This window comes from Leucoraja erinacea, chromosome 2 (assembly GCF_028641065.1).
Source record: "Leucoraja erinacea ecotype New England chromosome 2, Leri_hhj_1, whole genome shotgun sequence".
In the NCBI taxonomy this organism is placed as follows: Eukaryota; Metazoa; Chordata; class Chondrichthyes; order Rajiformes; family Rajidae; genus Leucoraja; species Leucoraja erinaceus.
Genome location: NC_073378.1, coordinates 134,270,712 through 134,294,683, shown reverse-complemented (window position 1 = coordinate 134,294,683; position 23,972 = coordinate 134,270,712). Strand labels below are relative to the sequence as shown.

The following is a 23,972-nucleotide window of genomic DNA, read 5'->3' as shown; positions in this document are numbered from 1 at the left end:
TTAATGGCAAGGCCTTTTTCAAGCATAGAAAAAAATATAAATATCTGAATAAATTAAGTCATTCACCCTTCATTCATCCCTCTAGTTTCATTCACCCCAAAATAATTTCATTCTCGCTTGGGTGAACCGTTAATAATAATATTAATACATTTTATTCATGGGCGCCTTTCAAGAGTCTCAAGGACACCTTACAAAAATTTAGCAGGTAGAGGAAAAACATGTAAGGGGAATGAAATAAATAGTAGAGACATGACTAGTACACAAAGTAAAGACAGAATTCAATTCAAAACACAGTATGAGGCAATTAATGCACAGATGAAAAAGGGAGGAGGACGCAGGGCTAAGGATAGGCAGAGGTGAAGAGATGGGGCTTGAGGCGGGACTGGAAGATGGTGAGGGACACGGAATTGCGGATCAGTTGGGGGAGGGAGTTCCAGAGCCTGGGAGCTGCCCTGGAGAAGGCTCTGTCCCCAAAACTACGGCGGTTGGACTTGTGGATGGAGAGGAGACCGGCTGATGTGGATCTGAGGGACCGTGAGGGTTGGTAGGGGGAGAGGAGGTCAGTGAGATATGGGGGGGCAGATGGTGGAGGGCTTTGTAGGTGAGGATCAGGATTTTGTAGGTGATCCGGTGGGAGATGGGAAGCCAGTGAAGTTGTTTGAGGACTGGAGTGATGTGATGGCAGGATTTGGTGTGGGTGATGAGTCGGGTGGCTGCGTTCTGGAGCCGGCTTTAATGGCAAGGCCTTTTTCACGCATAGAAAAAATATATAAATATCTGAATAAATTAAGTCATTCACCCTTCATTCATCCCTCTAGTTTCATTCAACCCAAAATAATTTCATTCTCGCTTGGGTGAACCATTCACCAGTTTAAGAAGCACTGCCCTAAAGAATGAGGACATTTCGGATGCCGAAATGTGGAACACCTCATCTAGGGCGCAGATGCGGCGTAGACGGAGGAATTGGGAGTAGGGGATAGAATCTTTGCAGGAAGCAGGGTGGGAAGAAGTGTAGTCGCGATAGTTGAGATACACTTTGAGAAAAGTGTAGTCGAGATGGGAGTCAGTGGGGTTGTAATAGACATCAGTTGCTAGTCTATTTCCTGTGATGGAGATGGTGAGATCAAGAAGGGGGATGGAGGTGTTGGAGATGGTCCAAGTAAATTTGAGTGCAGGATGAAAATTGGTGGTGAAGTTGATGAAGTCAAGTCAAGTCAAGAGAGCTTATTGTCATGTGTTCCAGATAGGACAATGAAATGCTTGCTTGCTGCAGCACAACAGAATATTGTAGGCATATGTCCATGAGTTCTGCAAGGGTGCAGGAGGTAGCACCAATGCAGTCATCAATGTAACGGAGATAGGACAAGGATTGTTCAACGTACCCTACAAAGAGGCAGGGTTAGCTGGGGCCCATGCGGGTGCCCATAGCTACGCCTTGGAGGAAGTAGAAGGAGTCAAAGTGGAAGCTGTTGAGGGTGAGGACCAGCTCCTTTAGGCAGAGTAGTATTAGTAGAGGGAAATTGGATGGTTCTGCTGCCAAGGAAGAAACAGAGGTTTAAGGCCATCCTGGTGGGGGGTGGAGGTATGGAGTGAATGAACGTCCATGGTAAAGATGAGGGAGTGGGGGCTCGGAAAGCGGAAATCATTAAAGAGACGCAGGGCATGTGAGGTATCTTGGACATAGGTTTGGAGAGATTGGACCAGGATAGGATGGAGTCGAGGTACATGGAAATAATTGCCGTGGGACAGGAGCAGGCAGAAGCAATGGGTCTGCCAGGGCACGTGTGTTTGTGGATTCTGGGGAGAAGGTAAAACCGGGCTGTGCGGTGCTGGGAAACGATAAGGTTGGAGGCTGTGGAAGGCAGACAGCCGGAAGTGATGAAATCAGTAATGGTGTGTGAGCTTAGGGTCTGCTGCTTGCCTGTGGGATCATGGTCCAAGGATAAGTAGGAGGAGGTGTCACCGGTATCTTCTTCTAGTTTGTGTTTGACCGTAACCAGTGTAAAAGTGCAAGACAGGTACGTGTAGGGATGGGAATGGTAAAATACAACTGGAAGCTCAAGAGGGTGGCGAGTGCCTGGAACGTGCTGTGCTGCGGGTGGTGGCGGTTGAAGCAGATACGTCAGTAGCATATGGGTACGCAGCGTATGGAGAGATATGGGTCATGTGCATGTAGATCAATGATGGTCTAAGCAGATATTGTGGACCGCAGGGTCTGCTCCTTTGCTGTGCTGTACTGTTACATGTTCTAACTGTCACTTAATCTTTAATTGACGTGCAAACTGGCATCTTCTGTCTACAAAACAAGCACGGCCCACAACCATCCTTCATTGGCTGTAGAAATGGTGGTCAAAGACAAAGAGCTTCATCTGACCTTTAGAATGTCCAATTTATCGTGCAAGTCCTTCAGGGTTTTGAAGAAGGGGGCCATCAAGGTAATGTACTCCTCTGTAGTTTCACTCAGCAGGGTGAGTTCAACACTTCCAAAGGTCAAAGGCAACGTGCCCACATCTGTGGAAATGAATTGGAGTGGCATTGAATAAATGTACAAGTGTTTAGTGGTCAGAGTCATTGAGCAACATGGTTGGCAAACAGGCCCTTTGGCATCCTGTGTCTGTGCTAAACAAGTTGGCATACTGGGCTAGTCCCATCTGCCTGCATTTGGCCCATATCCCTCTAAACCCTTGCTCTCCATACATCTATACAAATGGCTTTTAAAAGATGTAATTGTTTGCTTCTACAGCTTCCTCTATCAGCTTGTTGCGGAGACAGTCCACCCTCAGAATGAAAGAGTTGCCACTGAGGTCCCTCTTAGATTTCTCCCCTCTCACCTTCAGCCTATGCGCTCTAGTTTTAGAATTCTCCACTTGGGAACAAGACTGAGCATTCACTTTAACAGTGTGACACTGAATGTCTCCACACGTCATCACCATCTTTGCCCTTCTCCCAAAACATTTGCAGTACTTTAACATGGCAAAGGTGTTATGCTTAACCTTCATAAAGCAGCAAGGACACCTTTGGAGTATTGCACCAATTCTGGTCACTACACCTTAGGATGCAGAGGCTTATTAAAGATTTACTCAAATGGCTCCAGGGATGAAAGATTTGAGCCACAATATTGATCTGGAGAAGCCGGAAGGATTCCACCATCCGGGCGGTGCAATCTTCTCGCTGCTATTAACGCGCAGGAGGTACAGAGGCCTGAAGTCCCGCACCATCAGGTTCAGGAACAGCTGCTTCCCTGCAACCATCAGGTTCTTGAACCGACCCACACAACCCTCATCCAACCTCAGCAATTGAACACGACAGGCCAACTCTTAAACTAGCATGTTTTCTAATTGTGTTTTTTTTTCCTTTTTACCATCTTGCACAATTTGAGCAATTTATGTATCATTTGTGCCCAGTCCATCATGGGTACTGACCTCAATAGTGAAGGGATCTACAGGAGGCGTGGCTCAAAAAGGCAGCCAATATGAAAGACTCACACTCACACTCCCCCTCCCAGGCCACACCTTCAACTCATTGCATCAGGTTCTGGTTACCAAACTCGCAGAAAAAGCTGGTTTCCAAACTGGCAGAACTGGGTCTCTGCGCATCCCTCTGCAATTGGATCCTCGACTTCCTCATTCACAGACCACAGTCTGTTCGTATTGGTGGAAATGTGTCAGCCTCGATAACAATCAGCACGGGAGCACCTCAAGGCTGCGTGCTCAGCCCCCTGCTGTACTCACTCTATACTCATGACTGTGTAGCCAGTCACAGGGTGAACTCCATCATCAAGTTCGCTGACGACACCACTGTTGTGGGGCGTATCACTGATGGGGATGAATCAGAGTATAGAAGAGATCGTGCAACTGTCCATATGGTGCCAGCGCAATAACCTGGCCCTCAACACCAGCAAAACCAAGGAACTGATTGTGGATTTTGGAAGGAGTAGGAGGGGGACCCACAGCCCCGTTTATATCAACGGGTCGATGGTTGAAAGGGTCAAGAGCTTCAAATTCCTGGGCGTGCACATCTCTGAAGATCTTTCCTGGTCTGAGAACACTAATGCAATTTATCAAGAAAGCACATAAGCGCCTCTACTTCCTGAGAAGATTACGGAGAGTCGGTTTGTCAAGGAGGACTCTCTCTAACTTCTACAGGTGCACAGTAGAGAGCATGCTGACCGGTTGCATCGTGGCTTGGATTCAGCAACTTGAGTGCCCTGGAGAGGAAAAGACTACAAAAAGTAGTAAACACTGCCCAGTCCATCATCGGCTCTGACCTTCCTTCCATCGAGGGGATTTATCGCAGTCGCTGCTTCAAAAAGGCTGGCAGTATCATCAAAGACCCACACCATCCTGGCCACACACTCATCTCCCCGCTACCTTCAGGTAGAAGGTACAGGAGCCTGAAGACTGCAACAACCAGGTTCAGGAATAGCTACTTCCCCACAGCCATCAGGCAATTAAACCTGGCTCGGGACAAAACTCTGATTATTAATAACCCATTATCTGTTATTTGCACTTTACCAGTTTATTTATTCATGTGTGTATATATTTATATCATGGTATATGGACACACTTATCTGTTTTGTAGTCAATGCCTACTATGTTCTGTTGTGCTGAAGCAAAGCAAGAATTTCATTGTCCTATACAGGGACACATGACAATAAACCCACTTGAACTTGAACTTGAACCATCGTGAAGGTGGTACACGAGTCTGAGAACCGTAACCTCCAGATTCAGGAACGAACAGCTTATTCCCTGCAACCATCAGGCTCTTTAACGCTGCACAACACTAACCTCAGCAACTATGATCGTCTATGGACTGAGTCTTTGGTTGCACCACGGACATTGGTTTTGCACTGTTATGGTCCCCAGAATTATAGTTATTAATTTATTGTATCTTGATTACATATGTTAGACTATGTTATTGGTAAAGCTGCAGCAAGTAAGAATTTCATTGTTGGTACACATGATGCATGACTCTCACATTGATTTTTATCAGTAGACATTGAAAATATAATTACCAGGCAGGCTGTTCAGAGGCTTCCTCTCAATTGACAAGGATTCTGTCGCTCCCACATTGTATTCTTTCATTTGCTCAAAGTCAATGATGTAGGGCTTGTTGTCAAATATCACATCAACCTTCTTCTGCTTCTGCTGAAAGGATTTCTCAATGAAAGCATTGGCTTTCAACGAGTAAGGGATGGCGACACCTTGCCGGCTGTGTATCACCCACTGGACTGACTCCGCCAAAGCGACCTCTTCAACTCGGTCCACCTGGTCTTGGACAACCCATTGTATCAGCTGAGTTATGTTCTCCTCCGCAGACAACACGTAGGCTCCAAACCCACGGATGGTGACCTCGCAGCCCTGCCCAACGATGATGACTCCGTGCTTCCTCTGGAGGTATTCCAAGTAACTCTTGTAGTCACTGGTCAGGTTTTGGAAGCAGCTGTGTTCTATTGATTTTTTACACACAAGCGGCCGGACTTTCCTCTCCAATTCGCCTGCCAGCCGGTGGAAATCAATGTCGGCACTGCCATAGATTGTTAGTTGGGCGGAATTGGAAGTCCGAATGGCTTCTGCCTTGGACATTTTGATGGCCTCTTCAAGCCCAGCCTCCATGTTGGTCATCTGAGCTGCAAGTTCCACATAGTCGCCATCTGGGCTGATGGCCATCTTTGATAGTTCAATGGCTTTCTGGAAATCTTCCTCCTCTTTGTCCTGCTGCAGCCGGCTGTCCATGGAGTATTGCAGGGCAAGGTATAACTGGGGATCATCTGCATCCATCAGCTCAGAAGCAATGCCACAAGCACCATTGTTGTTGCCATCTCCATCCTGCAGCTTTTGGTCCTCATTGTCAATGGCTCCCTCCTCAACGACTCTCTCCTCAATATCATTCTCCGGACTCACGCCAGGCTGCTGGTCGGTGTAGAGATCTTCATCGTCTAAAGCGACTTCAATGACCTCTGGCACTTTTTGGGACGTTGAAATGATTGCATCTCCGCTTATTCTTTCCTGATCAGTCTCTGTGATTGAGGCAAGCAAACTTCGGATCTCATCTGTAAAACACACGCAAAGATATTACATTTGTGCTAAACATCTGTTTGATGTCACAAAATACACTCGGCAATGACTATCCAGAACAAGAGTCTATCCACTTGCTCTCCATAAGCTGACGTTGGCTGAATGTTCTAGAGTCAATAGGGGCGACAGATCCTGGGAGGTTTCCATTAAGATCTTATAAGTCATAAGAGCAGAATTAGACCATTCAGCCCATTGAGTCTGCTCCTCAATTAAGATCTTTAAGACATAAGAGCAGAATTAGACCATTCAGCCCATTGAGTCTGCTCCTCAATTAAATCAAACTCGGTAGCCATGAAGTGGGAACACCATTCGCTTGCTGGATCACTGCTTTGTGTTCATCAATGGGAACTCAGCATCTTAAACATGAAACCCTGAGCTTACCAAGGTCTGGGACGTTGTCGTTCGGCTCAGTGGTAGTCACCGGCGGTGGTTCCAACACTGGGAGCTGCGCCAAGGCAGTGGCAGTTCTCTCCAGCCTCGGTATTCCCTGGTTCCTTTGTGATTCCAGGGGATGCTGGCGGAGGAGAGCAAGATCAAGGTTAGACCCAGTACGGTGGGAGGAGAGGGTGCCGAGCGCAACGTCCAGCAGCCGGCTCGGATAACGTTGACATCCTAACACAGCGTGACACGTTGAGATCACAAGCCAGAGGAAACTCACTCCAATTTGGTACAAAGACAGGACAGGTTTAGAAGGACATGGGTCAAACAGGGCTAGGATGGGTAGGCATCTTGGTCGGCATGGATGACGTGGGGCAAAGTGCCAGTTTCTGTGCTGTATGACTCTGCACACACATGCAATCAGTTGTTCTCCCCACAGTGGCACCAAGCTCCCAGATTTTGCCCCTCACTGCTGCAGCACGGGGCACTTTACAGAGGCCAATTAACCTACCAACCAGGCACGTGCCATCAGGGTAGGCAAGGTATGCAGTGCCTACCCTGACTAAAATTATAAAATAGTCATATAAAACATATATAAAATGGTCATAAATAGTAAAGGCACGGGAGAATTATGCTTCCCTAAGAGATCGATCTCCCGTGCCTTTCATCTGCAGTACATTTATAAAGCGGAAGTATGTGCTATTCACGTGCCGTCGACGATGCTTCCAGCCATCAATTGGAACGGTCCATAAAGGCAGCTGATATTTTGCCTTTACACCGTGGACTGCGTGCATGTGCTGCACTGCGCATGCGCATGTTCATCAGCCTACTGCGCATGCGCACATGCAAGTTTCTTGGGGGTTTTTCAAAGATGGATCGGGATTACCTGAAGAGTTTCTCGAAGCAAACTTACGAGGAAAAGACCAAAATAATTAAAAATGGCAGACCAACGCGGGAACTTAAAGAACTTCAACAGCGCAAAGGAACAAAAATAAATAGAACATTTAAAACAGCTTGGTACAACAGGAAACAAAGAGAGAAGGATGGATTTCATGTACAAATAATATGGTAAGTACATTTCTTTGAGCTACATGTTTTTAAACACTTTATTAAGAGATAGGACCTATTGGAGCCAAATTACTTGATAAAAGTCGAGAGAACAATCTGCGCATGCGCAGTTTCCACAATTTGTTTTTAAAGCCGACTGACAGCTCACCGGGTAGAGAATAATCTGCACATGCTCGGTTTTCAAGATTTTTTAAAAGCCACTGCCTACCCTGACTAATTACTCACGGCACGTGCCTGCTACCAACCCACATGTTTTTGAGATGTGGGAGGAAAACAGAGCACCCGGAGGAGACCTCCGAGGTTATGGGGTGGACATGCACACTCTGCACGGACAGTGCCTGAGGTCAGGATTGAACTCGGGTCACTGGCAGAGGCTCTACCAGTGGTGCTGCTGCATGGGGTTTCAAGCAGTGTTGCTCCTGGGGCCTGCAGCTTCCTGGGAAGAGAGGTCAGGTGAGGGTACTCTACCTCGGTCTGCGGCGTTATCCAGCAAACTCGCTCCAAGCCAATGGTGCACTTGTACTTCCTCTCCAGCAGCCTCAAGGTGTCGGTCCCGGCTTTATCCAGCAGGTAACGCGAAATGCCGGGTTCCTGGAGCGCCACTGTTCTGGAGCAGATATTGGAGATTATACTACGAAGGAGCTCGTCCATGGTCTGACAGGCCTTGGCTTGTCCAGTCACCTGGCAACAGAAGGGAGATGGCCAGAGTTTAATTCACTGACAGCACACAACGCAGATAAAATAGTGAACACACTGTGCAGATATAATATTCACACTTCAGCAGGTACACAAAAAAGCTGGAGAAACTCAGCGGGTGCAGCAGCATCTATGGAGCGAAGGAAATAGGCAACGTTTCGGCCCGAAACATTGCCTATTTCCTTCGCTCCATAGATGCTGCTGCACCCGCTGAGTTTCTCCAGCTTTTTTGTGTACTTTCGATTTTCCAGCATCTGCAGTTCCTTCTTAAACTCTTATAGCATTCAGCACATGGGTTCAGTTCGGAGACACAGCGTGGAAACAGGCCCTTCGACCAACGAGTCCACGCCAACCATCAATCACTCGTTCACACTAGCTCTATGTTATCCCACTTTTGCATTCACTCAGGGCAATTTACAGAGGCCAATTAACCTACAAACCCACACGTCTTTGGATGTGGGAGGAAACCCACGCAGTCACAGGGAGAACATGCAAACTCCACACAGACACCACCTAGAGTAAGGATTAAACCCGGGTCTCTGGTGGGGCGAAGCTGCGCCACTGTGCCGCTATAATACACCATGCAAATATAATAATCAGTGCACAGCAAATTCACGCCTTGGTATTACAGGAAACACATTACAAGTTACTGCAGGCAGACAAGAGTGGTAAAAAGGTGACTGGCAAGCTGGACTTAACAGTCGTGGTATTGAGTATAGAAGCTGGGACGTAATGTTAAAGTTGTGCAAAACGTTGGTGAGGCCGTACTTTTAGGATTATGTTTAGTTTTGTCTGTGGAATTCTCTGCCTCAGAGGGCAGTGGAGGCAGGTTCTCTGGATGCTTTCAAGAGAGAGCTGGATAGGGCTCTTAAAAATAGCGGAGTCAGGGGATATGGGGAGAAGGCAGGAACGGGGTATTGATTGGGGATGATCACCTTTTGTCTATTGTCTACTGTTTTGGTCACCCTGCTATTGGAAAGATATCGTTAAACTGGAAAGAGTGCAGAGAAGATTTACAAAGATGATACCTGGAATTGAGGACCGGAGCTATAGGGAGAGGTTGGACAGGCTTGGACTTTATCCGTTGGAGTGCTGGAGGCACAGGGGTGATGTTATAGGGGTGTACAAAATCACGAGGGGAATAGACATGGTGAATGCAGTCAGAGAGATGCGGGCAAATGGGACAAGCATAGATGAGGTATCTCGGTCGGCAGCATCGAGGTGGGCCGGAGGCCCCGTTTCCAAGCTGCCCGTGTTTATGTATCAAGATATCTGAAGGAAATGCACATGAATACAGTCAGACAGTATTGACAGGGTACCGCAAGACTCGGTGCTGGGACCGCAGCTATTTATAATATACATTAATGATTTAGATGAAGCTGGGTGGCAGTGTGAACTGTGAGGAGAATGCTATGAGGATGCAGGGTGACGGACAGGTTGGGTGAGAGGGCAGATGCATGGCAGATGCAGTTTAATGTGGATAAATGTGAGGTTATCCATTTTGGTGGCAAGAACAGGAAGGCAGATTATTATCTGAATGGTGTCAAGTTAGGAAAAGGGGAAATACAACAAGATCTGGGGGTCCTTGTTCATCAGTCACTGAAAGTAAGCATGCAGGTACAGCAGGCAGTGAAGAAAGCAAATGGCATGTTGGCCTTCATAACACGAGGAGTTGAGTATAGGAGCAAAGAGGTCCTTCTGCAGTTGTACAGGGCCCTAGTGAGACCACACCTGGAGTATTGTGTGCAGTTTTGGTCTCCAAACTTGAGGAAGGACATTCTTGCACCTAGATTGTTACACCTAAGGTACTGGAAGAGAGAAGGTGGATGACGGTGAGAAAGGGAGGGAAACATGGAATGCAAACATTCCCAGGTGTTGTATCTCTTGTGAACAGGTTCACCCACTTAGAAGCTGTCGGGACAGAAGACGTTATTACACTGAGCGGCGGACCGGCTTGCGAAGCAAATAGGGCTGTAGAGCCAAAACCAAATAGGTCAACGTCAGGCAACGCCATTGTAGTGGGAGACTCCATTGTGAGAGGTACGGACTGGGGTTTCTGTGGCAACAGACGGGAATCGAGGATGGTGTGCTGCCTTCCTGGTGCCAGGATCCAGGATGTCATGGACAGAGTGCAGGAAATCCTCAAGGGCGAATGTGAACAGCCAGAAGTGGTAGTGCATGTCGGCACAAACGATGTCGGAAAGAAGGGGATGAATATTCTGCAGCGTGACTTTAGAGAGCTCGGAAAAATGCTGAAAAGCAGGACCTCCAGGGTTGTTATCTCCCGTTTGCTTCCAGTTCCTCGTGCTGGCGAGAGCAGGAACAGGGAGATTCGGGACCCGAATGTGTGGCTGAGGAACTGGTGCACGGGGCAGGGATTCAGATTCTTAGATCACTGGGATCTGTTTTGGAGTAAGGGGGAACTGTACAAAAGGGACAGATTGCATCTTAACAGGTGTGGGACCAGCATTCTGGCAGGCAGGTTTGCCACTGCTACACGGGTGGTTTTAAACTGAATAAGGGGGGTGGGGTGTCAAATGGGATAATGGAGTTAAAGGGAAAGGGTTTCTTAAATGTGTGAGCGGAGAGACAGGGGTGTAAAATGAGGGTAGAAGCAATAGGTAGCAAGGTGAAAAGTAAAAGTGGCAGGCAGACACATCCAGGGCAAAAATCAAAAAGGGCCACTTTTCAACATAATTGTATAAGGGGTAAGAGTGTTGTAAAAACAAGCCTGAAGGCTTTGTGTCTCAATGCAAGGAGCATTCGTAATAAGGTGGATGAGTTGAATGTGCAGATAGCTATTAATGACTATGATATAGTTGGGATCACGGAGACATGGCTCCAGGGTGACCAAGGCTGGGAGCTGAACATCCAGGGATATTCAATATTCAGGAGGGATCGACAGAAAGGAAAAGGAGGTGGGGTAGCGTTGCTGGTTAGAGAGGAGATTAACACAATAGAAAGGAAGGACATTAGCTTGGAGGATGTGGAATCAATATGGGTAGAGCTGCGAAACACTAAGGGGCAGAAAACGCTAGTGGGAGTTGTGTACAGGCCACCTAACAGTAGTAGTGGAGTTGGGGATGGCATCAAACAGGAAATTAGAAATGCGTGCAACAAAGGTAAAACAGTTATAATGGGTGACTTCAATCTACATATAGATTAGGTGAATCAAATTGTCAGGGGTGCTGAGGAAGAGGATTTCTTGGAATGTATGTGGGATAGTTTTCTAAACCAACATGTAGAGGAACCAACGAGAGAGCAAGCTATTCTAGACTGGGTATTGAGTAATGAGGAAGGGTTAGTTAGCAGTCTTGTTGTGCGTGGCCCCTTGGGCAAGAGTGACCATAATATGGTTGGGCAAGAGTGACCATAATATGGTTGAGTTCTTCATTAGGATGGAGAGTGACATACAGTGGCTTGCAAAAGTATACATACCCCTTGAACTTTTCCACATTTTGTCACGTTACAACCACAAACGTAAATGTATTTTATTGGGATTTTATGTGATAGACCAACACAAAGTGGCGCATAATTGTGAAGTGGAAGGAAAATGATACATGGTTTTCACATTTTTTTGCAAATAAGAAACTGAAAAGTGTGGCGTGCAAAAGTATTCAGCTCCCTTTACTCTGATACCCCTAAATAAAATCCAGTGCAACCAATTAGTAAATAGAGTCCACTTATGTGTAATCTAATCTCAGTATAAATACAGCTGTTCTGTGAAGGCCTCAGAGGTTTGTTAGAGAACATTAGTGAACAAACAGCATCATGAAGCCCCAGGAACACACCAGACAGGTCAGGGATAAAGTTGTGGAGAAGTTTAAAGCGGGGTTAGGTTATAAAAAAATATCCCAAGCTTTGAACATCTCACGGAGCACTGTTCAATCCATCATCCGAAAATGGAAAGAGTATGGCACAACTGCAAACCTACCAAGACATGGCCGTCCACCTAAACTGACAGGCCGGGCAAGGAGAGCATTGATCAGAGAAGCAACCCATGGTAACTCTGGAGGAGCTACAGAGATCCACAGCTCAGGTGGGAGAATCTGTCCACAGGACAACTATTAGTCGTGCACTCCACAAATCAGGCCTTTATGGAAGAGTGGCAAGAAGAAAGCCATAAGAAGTCCCGTTTGCAGTTTGCCACAAGCCATGTGGGGGACACAGCAAACATGTGGAGGAAGGTGCTCTGGTCAGATGAGACCAAAATTGAAGTTTTTGGCCTAAATGCAAAACGCTATTTGTGGTGGAAAACTAACACTGCACATCACCCTGAACACACCATCCCCACTGTGAAACATGGTGGTGGCAGCATCATGCTGTGGGGATGATTTTCTTCAGCAGGGACAGGGAAGCTGGTCAGAGTTGATGGGAAGATGGATGGAGCCAAATACAGGGCAATCTTGGAAGAAAACCTGTTAAGAGTCTGCAAAAGACTTGAGACTGGGGCGGAGGTTCACCTTCCAGCAGGACAACGACCCTAAACATACAGCCAGAGCTACAATGGAATGGTTTAGATCAAAGCATATTCATGTGTTAGAATGGCCCAGTCAAAGTCCAGACCTAAATCCAATTGAGAATCTCTGGCAAGACTTGAAAATTGCTGTTCACAGACGCTCTCCATCCAATCTGACTGAGCTTGAGCTATTTTGCAAAGAAGAATGGGCAAAAATTTCAGTCTCTAGATGTGCAAAGCTGGTAGAGACATACCCCAAAAGACTTGCAGCTGTAATTGCAGCGAAAGGTGGTTCTACAAAGTATTGACTCAGGGGGGCTGAATACTTTTGCATGCCACACTTTTCAGTTTTTTATTTGTAAAAAAATTTGAAAACCATGTATCATTTTCCTTCCACTTCACAATTATGCACCACTTTGTGTTGGTCTATCACATAAAATCCCAATAAAATACATTTACGTTTGTGGTTGTAACGTGACAAAATGTGGAAAAGTTCAAGGGGTAAGAAAATTTTGCAAGCCACTGTAATTAATTCAGAAACAAGGGTTCTGAACTTAAAGAAAGGTAACTTTGAGGGTATGAGACGTGAATTGGCCAAGATAGACTGGCAATTGATTCTAAAAGGGTTGGCAAAAGAATAAATCAGTGAAGGTAGTGCATCCGTGGATAATAAGGGAAATCAGGGATAGTATCAAAACAAAAGATGAAGCTTACAAATTAGCCAAAAAAAGCAGCCTACCAGAGGACTGGGAAAAATTCCAGCAGAGGAGGACAAAGGGCTTAATTAGGAAAGGGAAAATAGATTATGAAAGATAACTGGCAGGAACATAAAAACTGACTGCAAAAGTTTTTATAGATATGTGAAGAGAAAAAGATTAGTTAAAACAAATGTAGGTCCCTTGCAGTCAGAAACAGATGAATTGATCATGGGGAACAAGGACATGGCAGACCAATTGAATAACTACTTTGGTTCTGTCTTCACTAAGGAAGACATAAATAATCCGCCGGAAATAGCAGGGGACCGGGTCAAATGAGATGGAGGAACTGAGTGAAATCCAGGTTAGCCGGGAAGTGGTGTTAGGTAAATTGAATGGATTAAAGGCCGATAAATCCCCAGGGCCAGATAGGCTGCATCCCAGAGTACTTAAGGAAGTAGCCCCAGAAATAGTGGATGCATGAGTGATAATTTTTCAAAACTCTTTAGATTCTGGAGTAGTTCTGAGGATTGGAGGGTAGCTAATGTAACCCCACTTTTTAAAAAGGGAGGGAGAGAGAAAACGGGGAATTACAGACCAGTTAGTCTAACATCGGTAGTGGGGAAACGGCTAGAGTCAGTTATTAAAGATGGGACAGCAGCACAATTGGAAAGTGGTGAAATCATTGGACAAAGTCAGCATGGATTTATGAAAGGTAAATCATGCCTGACAAATCTCATAGAATTTTTCGAGGATGTAACTAGTAGAGTGGATAAGGGAGAACCAGTGGGTGTGTTATATCTGGACTTTCAGAAGGCTTTCGACAAGGTCCCACATAAGAGATTAGTATACAAACTTAAAGCACATGGTATTGGGGGTTCAGTATTGATGTGGAGAACTGGCTGGCAGGAAGCAAAGAGTAGGAGTAAACGGGTCCTTTTCACAATGGCAGGCAGTGACTAGTGGGGTACCGCAAGGCTCAGTGCTGGGACCCCAGCTATTTACAATATATATTAATGATTTGGACAAGGGAATTGAATGCAACATCTCTAAGTTTGCGGATGACACGAAGCTGGGGGGCAGTGTTAGCTGTGAGGAGGATGCTAGGAGGCTGCAAGGCGACTTGGATAGGCTGGGGGAGTGGGCAAATGCATGGCAGATGCAGTAGAATGTGGACACCAGTCATTGAAAGTAGGCATGCAGGTGCAGCAGGCAGTGAAGAAAGTGAATGGTATGTTAGCATTCATAGCAAAAGGATTTAAGTATAGGAGCAGGGAGGTTCTACTGCAGTTGTACAGGGTCTTGGTGAGACCACATCTGGAGTATTGCGTACAGTTTTGGTCTCCTAATCTGAGGAAAGACATTCTTGCCATAGAGGGAGTACAGAGAAGGTTCACCAGACTGATTCCTGTGATGTCAGGACTTTCATATGAAGAAAGACTGGATAGACTCGGCTTGTACTCGCTAGAATTTAGAAGATTGAGGGGGGATCTTATAGAAACTTACAAAATTCTTAAGGGGTTGGACAGGCTAGATGCAGGAATATTGTTCCCGATGTTGGGGATGTCCAGAACAAGGGGTCACAGTTAAGGATAAGGGGGAAATCTTTTAGGACCGAGATGAGAAAAAACATTTTTCACACAGAGAGTGGTGAATCTCTGGAATTCTCTGCACTGAAGGTAGTTGAGGCCAGTTCATTGGCTATATTTAAGAGGGAGTTAGATTTGGCCCTTGTGGCTAAAGGGATCAGGGGGTATGGAAAGAAGGCAGGTACAGGATACTGAGTGGGTGATCAGCCATGATCATATTGAATGGCCTACTCCTGCACCTATTTTCTATGTTTCTATGTTTGCTATTGAAGGAGTGCAACGTAGGTCCACGAGGTTAATTCCTGGGATGGCAGAACTGTCATTTGCTGAGAGAATGGAGCAACTGGGCTTGTATACTCTGGAATTTAGAAGGATGAGAGGGAATCTAATTGAAATTGGCCAGCTAGTGGCAGGAAACATGTTCCCGATGTTGGGGGAGTCCAGAACCAGGGGCCACAGTTTAAGAATAAGGGGTAGGCCATTTAAAACGGAGATGAGGAAAAACGTTTTCACCCAGAGAGTTGTGAATCTGTGGAATTCTCACGGCAGTGGAGGCCAATGCTCTGGATGCTTTCAAGAGAGAGTTAGATAGAGGTCTTAAAGTTAGCTGAATCAAGGGATATGGGGAGAAGGCAGGAACGGGGTACTGATTGTGGATGATCAGCCGTGATCACAGTGAATGGCAGTGCTGGCTCGAAGGGCCGAATGGTCTACTCCTGCACCTATTGTCTATTGTCTAACTCAGTGCGTCAGGCAGCATCTCTGGATGAAAAAAGATGGGTGACATTTCGGGTTGGGACTCTTCTTCAGACTGAAAGTAGAGGGGAGGGAACTGGAGGTAAGAAAAGGCCAGAACAAAGCAGGGCCGACACCAGATGATAGAGGCTACAGGGTAGAGCCTATAATGGACCATCGTTGGCGGAGGAAGACCCTTCCTTGGTCATCTGGTGCTCTGACCTTTTCTTACCTGCAGTTCCCTCCCCTCTACTTTCAGTCCGAAGACCTAAAATATCATCCATCCTTTTTCTCCAGAGATGCTGCCTGACCTGTTGAGTTACTCCAGCATTTTGTGTCTATCTTTGGTGTACACAACAGCATCTGCAGTTCCTTTCTCCACACCCAACGGAAAGGGCCAATGTACCACCTCAAAAAAGTACAAAGAAAGTTGGTCAACAGATTGGAAGCCTACCCTTAGTCCTGAGACATCGCCTTCCAGTGGAAATATGGAAACCTGCCTGTGTCCAATGAGCAAATCCTGGTGGTACTCCTGCAAGTAGCGGAACTTCCCGGGCTCCATGGCTATGACGGACTCCTGCAGAATCGCCTCTGTCAGCAGCTGCTCCACCCGCTGCTGGTTCTCCGCCTGGAAGGGGGCCAAGGAGGTGAACCAGACCTGGTCCCCCGCGTCGGTCAGCTGTGCGCTGCAGCAACGCAGTGTCGGCAGCAGTTTTTCCCACTCGGGGGAGGTCAGCGCGTGGAGCTGCTGGTCCGTCACCGAGACGCTGAACTTGGAGACCTGCTGCTCGATCAGACTGGCGGCCTCGCGAGCGGCCGGGAGCGAGGGGCCGCTCACCTTCATCACCAGGTCGGAGATGGAGTAACAGGCCGAGCATTCCTTCAACAAGCTCTGGAAATAATCCCGAACCTCGGCCCCGGAGAGGAACGTTGCCAGGTCATCGCTGACGGCGACCTCCACTTGGGCCACATTGTTCAGGAACTCTAGGATCTGGCTCCTCCCCTTCTGGACCTGCTGGAGGTCACTTCCCCTCATGTGGATAACACCATCGGCGTCCAACTCCAGGGTCAGGTCCGGGCACTGGGCCTGCAGCTCCTGCAGGAAGCCACTGGATCGCAGCACATTCAGCAACAGCGTGCCAGGGACGGTTACCATACTCGAGTGTTGGGTGGGCGGTGCCTCCGCCTCCACGCCCCCTCCCTCGGCCTCCATGCCCCCTCCCTCGGTCTCCACGCCCCCTCCCTCGGTCTCTCCACTCTCCACTCCCCCTCCCTCACTCTCCTGGCCATCCTCAGAGGGGTGGAGGAAGCTGTAATAAGGGCGAACGACCAGCTCCCGTTGCTGCAGAATCTGCTTCTTCTGGACGACTCTGCTCGCATCTGAAAAAGAAGCAGACGCTGTGGGTGACTACTTATGGAACAATGGCCTCCAGCAGCAGCGTGGCTTAGGTTTATCACTCACCTGTACCGAGCTATAGTGAAAAACTTTGCTTTGCATGCTATCCAAACTGACCAGATATTACCACACATAGATAGAATTACATTAAACTTAAGTACAATAGGTAGAGCAAAGGGGAAGCTACAGAGTGCAGGATGTAGTTCTCAGCGTTGTAATGCATCAGTTCTATTGACAATGTCTGCAATGGGGTAGAGGTGAATCGGACAGTAACCTAGTTTATGGAAGGACCGTTCAGAAGCCTGATAAGAGAGGGGAGGAAGCTGTCCCCCTCCATGGCTATATGGAACAAGCTGCCAGAGGGTGCACTTGTGGCAGGTACAATAACATTTAAGGGCCATTTGGACAGATACATGGGCAGGAAAGGTTGAGAGAGATATGGGCCAAATGCAGGCAAATGGAACTAGCATAGTTGGGCATCTGCTTGCCATGGACATGTAGGATTGAAGGGCCTGTTTCTATTCTCTGCAACTACGACGCTCACTTCACCATATGGCGGTCGGTGGCTTCCAAAGAACAATCTGGCCTCCACAACTCCAATTCCAGAATTACACATCCTCTGCCGGAACTTTCCATGCATCTCACTTTTATATGTCAATGCTCTTAGTCATCAAGTCAGTCGCACAGCGTGGAAACAGACCCAACTTGCTTCAAGCCGACCAACATGCCCCATCTACACTAGTTCCACCTGTCCCCGCTTGGCCCATATCCCTCCAAACCTTTCCTATCCCATGTACCTGTCCAAATGTATCTTAAATGTTATGATAGTACCTGCCTCAATTACCTCCTCCGGCAGCTCGTTCCATACACCCACCCCACTTTGTGTGAAAAAGTTGTCCTTCTGGATCCTATTAAATCTTTCCCCTCAAGATAAAAATGAAGCCTAACACTGAAATGATTATACTTGGAGTAACGGGAGACGGGAATAAATTGAACACATTTCAAAATTCATTTTTTAATTATGGGTTGATAATAGCAAAAAAACATATACTCAAATCTTGGAAAAATACACCCATACCAACGCTTAAAATGTGGATTATAAATATGTTGGACACAGCACATAAATATATTGGACACTCTGTATCTTCCCCTTTGCTCTACCTATTGTACTTAAGTTTAATGTAATTATATCTATGTGTGGAAATGCGATTCCTCCTAATAGATAAACAAGACCAATTCTTAACGAGTTGGTCTCCATTTATTGACTTCTTGGAAGCATATGGCGCAACAAAATCCTACAAACTTACAGGACTGGGTGAAAGATGGTCAAGAATATAAATACTCATCTCCTATCTCCTATTTTCTACTCTTTCTTTCTCTCTTTCTTCTTTTTTACTTCATTTCCTCACCTACTCCCTCTTTTCTTTTTCTTTCTCACACACTATACATCTCTATTACCTAGTCTCTCTTTCCCTCTGTCTTTTAAAAAATAAAATAAATGAAGATGTACATAGAATGTAACATGCTAACATATATTTGGCACCTGAAAAAAGGTACCACAGTATTGTACTTACTTCTAATAAATAAAAATATAAATAAATAAAAATCTTTCCCCTCTTTTACATACTGTTGTACAATTATGTCCTGACTATCACTGTCTGTTATCATTGTATGTATGCAAATTGCTGTTAAATTCAAAATTCAAATAAAAAGATTTAAATTAAAATCTTTCCCCTCTTACCTTAAACCCATGTCCTCTGGTCCTGGATTCCCCTACTCTGGGCAAGAGACTCTGTACATCTACCCGATCTAATCCCCTCATGTTTTGTACACCTTTATAAGTTCACCCCTCATCCTCCTGCGCAGCAAGGAACAAAGTCCTCCCCTAACACTTCCCCACAACTTGTACTTGTCATTGAATTGGCGATAAGGACCTTTCCATTCCTGGAACTCGACGATGGCCTTTGCACCCGGAAGCATGGTGACGTTGAGCACGATCCCTCCGTCACTCCGCCGGCTCTCGAAGTAGAGCTGGATGATCTCCACGTCATCGCTGGGGCCGAGGTTTTCCACCAGGACGCGGTCGGTGTGAAAGAGCTGTGCCACCTGTACATTGGCCCCATGCAAACACCGGCCTTCAGCCTTCACCTTCAACGCTGCCACAGCTGAAATGATGCAAAAAATACACTTGGAAATTACTCTGGAAATTGACAAACAGTAAAACAGCCGTTGTGGACGTAAACATTATAGGGGGGGGGGGGGGGGAAGAAACCTATTCACATGTACCCACCCTGTAGTAATCAGTCACCGTGCTCCTCTAATACATTGACCACAGGTGGCCATTGAAATTGGATATTAGAACTGCACACAATACTCCAGTTATGACCCAACTTATTATTTTGTAAAGTTCAAAACTTTCCAAATAGTGTTGTATGAAAATAGGTTTAGTTTGGAGATAGATACAGCATGGAAATAGGCCCTTCGGCCCACAGAATCCACACTGACCAGTTCACACTAGTTCTCGGTTACCCCACTTTCACATTGCCTCCTTACACAATAGGGGCAATTGTCAGAGGTCAATTGATGTGCAAACCAGAATATGCAGAGGAAATCCACGTGCTCATAGGGAGGTAGACAAAAAAATGTTGGAGAAACTCAGCGGGTGCAGCAGCATCTATGGAGCGAAGGGAATAGGCAACGTTTCGGGCCGAAACCCTTCTTCAGACGGATGTCATTGGGAGAATGTGCAAGCTCCACACAGAGAGCACCTGAGGTCAGGATCGAGCCTGTTCTCCGTGCTGTGAGGCTGCGGCTCTAACAGTTGTGCCACCCTCTGGCTGGCGTTTGGGTTGCTAATCCAGGAACTTCACCACCGCATCAGTATGTTGCACAGCCTCCAGGAGGGGGGGGGGGACAGAGCACCAAGGACAAGCATACAGGAGTCATCGCTCACACTCACCTGCTGCAGACAGCGCATCTCGGAAGAGAACGACTGCTCGCGTCCTGTCCGGGCTGAAGTGCACAGTGAACCCTTCACCGTCGAGTCCCGAGATATACTCCAGGTAAAGGGTCAGAACGTCAATGGAAATGTCGGGGCTCAGGTCACGGAGCACCACTGCCCTGGGGTCAACGGGCGGCATCCTCTTCACAATCAGACGGACGTCCTGGAACCTATGCTCCGGCTTCGAGACCACTCGCTGAGCATCTGCAACCGGCAGAGACAGGGAACGCATCAGGACGGACCACAAACTCATAGGATCACAGGTAGAATCATTGCGGGCATGGGGAGAGTTATGGGGAGAGGTTAGATAGAAACATAGAAATTAGGTGCAGGAGTAGGCCATTCGGCCCTTCGAGCCTGCACCGCCATTCAATATGATCATGGCTGATTATCCAACTCAGTATCCCGTACCTGCCTTCTCTCCATACCCCCTGATCCCCTTAGCCACAAGGGTCACATCTAACTCCCTCTTAAATATAGCCAATGAACTGGCCTCAACTACCCTCTGTGGCAGAGAGTTCCAGAGATTCACCACTCTCTGTGTGAAAAAAGTTCTTCTCATCTCGGTTTTAAAGGATTTTCCCCTTATCCTTAAGCTGTGACCCCTTGTCCTGGACTTCCCTAATGGGCTTGGAGGTTTCTCTTTGGACTGTAGGAGGCTGAAGGCTGAGCTTCGCTCAATCTGCCCGAACCAACCTGATCTCCCGGTTGCTGGACACTTTAATTCTCCTTCCCATTCCCACACTGACCTTTCTGTCCTCGGTCTTCTCCATTGTCAGAGTGAGGCTAAATGAAAATTGGAGGAACCGCATCGCATATTTCATGGGCAGCTGACAGCCCAGCGGTACAAATATTGATTTCTCTAACTTCAAGTTACCCCGGCATTCCGTCTTTCTCAACCCCTCCCCCACCCAAGTCGCACTAGCTTCTCGTTTTCACCCAGCAAACAGCTAACTATGGCCTGTTTTCCTTTATCATCTTTTTTGCAAATCTTTCATTCATTGTTCTTTATCTCCCTACATCATCGTCTACATCTCTCGTTTCCCTTTCCCGTGACTTGCAATCTGAAGAAGAGTCTCGACCCGAAACGTCACCCATTCCTTCCCTCCAGGGACGCTGCCTTGGCCAGCATGGAGCATGTACATGGATGCTGCACAAACTCAGGTTCAGACTGGGAGCACAAGCAAGGTTGTTGTTTTTTTAAATGAGATCTGGGCAAGCTCATTCACATCAAACAGCCAAAGCCAACCCTTAGTGAATGAGTGTGCACTGGCTGCAAGGGTCTGAATGGTGAATCCGACTGTGGGAAGGCAGGATGGCGGTCATACAGTGATACAGGCCCTTCGGCCCAACTTGCCCACACCGGCCAACATGTCCCAGCTACATTAGTCCCACCTGCCCGCGTTGGTCCATATCCCTCCAAACTCAACAACCTTCTCTGGCAGTTTGTTCCATTCACCTACCACCCTTTGTGTGAAAAGGTTACCCTTCAGACTCCTATTAAATCTATTCCCCTTCGCCTTAAATCTATGTCCTCTGGTGTGGTGACAATTATGGTTAGGTTACCGAGTATTACAACTTAATGTATAATTGACTAATGTATATTTACTTGTATTATTACATTAATATTCCTGTTAAGTTGCAGCAAGTACAGAGAAGATTTATGAGGATGTTACCAGGACTAAAGGGCCTGAGCTATAGGGAGAAGTGGAGCAGGCTGGGACTCTAGTCCTTGGAGCGCAGGAGGATGAGGGGTGATCTTATAGTGTATAAAATCATGAGAGGAATAGATCGGGTAGATGCACAGAGTCTCTTGCCCAGAGATGATGAATCGAGGACCAGAGCTTTAAGGTGAAGAGGAAAAGATTTTATAGGAATCTGAGGGGTAACTCAAACCAATTATGAGCAGACGAGGGCATTCGATCCAATTTGTGATCCCAGCTACAAAGACAGATGTATACAGCAATTCGTTCTTCCCCCGCACAATTAAAGCATGGAATAATCTCCACCCAACTATAGTTACCCAACCAGATGTAACTAAATTTAAAGTAGCTCTTTCTTCCCAATAACCCTTTCTGGCTTTAGCTCTCCCTTCACCACCTCCAGTTTAAATTCCATTTGGAATATTTTGGAGGACCAAGAAACCAAGAACCAAGTAACCTTTTCACACAAAGGGTGGTGGATGTATGGAACAAGATTTCAGAGGATGTAGTTGAGGCAAAGAATTTCTCAACATTTAAGAAATAATTAGACACATGGATAACACAGGTTTACAGGGATATAGACCAAACTCGGGCAGGTGGGACTAGTGTAGCTGGGACATGTTGGGCAAGTTGGGCCGAAGGGCCTGTTTCCACGCCGTATCACTCTCTGACTCCATGACAGTACACAGGGATGTCTCCACATAACTGTAACTAAGCCACGTGAAACCACACTAGAATAGTCCTGAGGGGTAGAGGAGGGAGCACAATGCAAAGGGAGGCAGGATTCATTTTTCAGCAGAGACACCCTCCCAGAATGGGGCTGAAACACAACAGAAATTGCAGCCTAATGGGGATTTGCCAGAGCAACACAACAAAGAACAGGATTAAGCCATTTAGTTACCCAAACCTGCTCCCACATTCATTGCGATTCCCTATTTAACCGCAGAATAGGCTCTGCTATCATCCACTACAATCGTTCCACTCTTTTAAATGTTTATTCCACCTCTAAATCTATCTGGTTATTTTCCTCTCCCCTTTATCTGTTGTACTGTGTGTGGTTTGATCGTACTCATGTATAGTGTGATTTGACTGGATAGCGCGCACTCAATCCGGGTTCAATCCTGACTACGGGTGCTATCTGTCTGGAGTGTACATGGTCTCCCTGTGACCGTGTGGGTGTTCTCCGGGTGTTCCGGTTTCCTCCCACATTCCAAAGACGTGCAGGTTTAGAGGTTAATGGGTTTCTGTAAAGTATCTCCCATGTGTAGAATAGAACTAATGTAATGTATGCTATTGAGGGAGTGCAGCGTAGGTTCACAAGGTTAATTCCCGGGATGGCGGGACTGTCATATGCTGAGAGAATGGAGCAGCTGGGCTTGTACACTCTGGAGTTTAGAAGGATGAGAGGGCATCTCATTGAAACATATAAGATTGTTAAGGGCTTGGACACGCTAGAGGCAGGAAACTTGTTCCCGATGTTGGGGGAGTCCAGAACCAGGGGCCACAGTTTAAGAATAAGGAGTAAGCCATTTAGAACGCAGACGAGGAAACACTTTTTCTCACAGAGAGTTGTGAGTCTGTGGAATTCTCTGCCTCAGAGGGCGGTGCAGGCAGGTTCTCTGGATGCTTTCAAGAGAGAGCTAGAGAGGGATCTTAAAAATAGCGGAGTCAGGGGACATGGGGAGAAGGCAGGAACCGGATACTGATTTGGGATGGTCAGCCATGATCACAATGAATGGCAGTGCTAGCTTGAAGGGCCAAATGGCCTACTCCTGCACCTATTGTCTATTGTCTATGGGTGATCGATGGTTGTTGTGGACACAGAGGGCCAAAGGGGGTGTTTTCATGCTGTATCTCAAAAACTAACAAGCTAAAACAAGTTTTTTCACTGTATCTCAGTACACATGGCAATAAACCAACAGCAATACATGCTTGCGGCTCTTTTACGATGTCCTGACTTAAAGCATAGAAAATTACAGCACAGTAACAAGCCCTTCAGCCCTCCATTTGGCTGTGCTGAATGTGATGCCTAAAATAAATTAATCCTTTCCGCCAAACATGATCCATAACCTCCACACCCTGAATATCGGCGCCTATTTAAAAGCCTCTAAATACCGCTACCATGTCTGCTTCCACCTCCACCCATGGCAGCACATTCCAGGCACCCCCCACTCG

General features: G+C 46.7%; 1 protein-coding gene across 1 annotated transcript in view; it reads right to left on the bottom strand.

The window, feature by feature from the left end:
• Positions 1–23,972, bottom strand: part of parp10 (poly(ADP-ribose) polymerase family member 10) — a 45,248-nt gene that overhangs the window by 4,401 nt on the left and 16,875 nt on the right. Inside the window, exons 3-9 of the mRNA XM_055648949.1 lie at positions 20,053–20,298; positions 19,028–19,258; positions 16,152–17,077; positions 7,992–8,204; positions 6,459–6,591; positions 5,015–6,052; positions 2,375–2,511 (exon numbers count right to left, since the gene is read on the bottom strand). Coding sequence (XP_055504924.1) covers positions 2,375–2,511; positions 5,015–6,052; positions 6,459–6,591; positions 7,992–8,204; positions 16,152–17,077; positions 19,028–19,258; positions 20,053–20,298 — 2,924 coding nt within the window. The remainder of the gene's footprint in view (positions 1–2,374; positions 2,512–5,014; positions 6,053–6,458; positions 6,592–7,991; positions 8,205–16,151; positions 17,078–19,027; positions 19,259–20,052; positions 20,299–23,972) is intronic.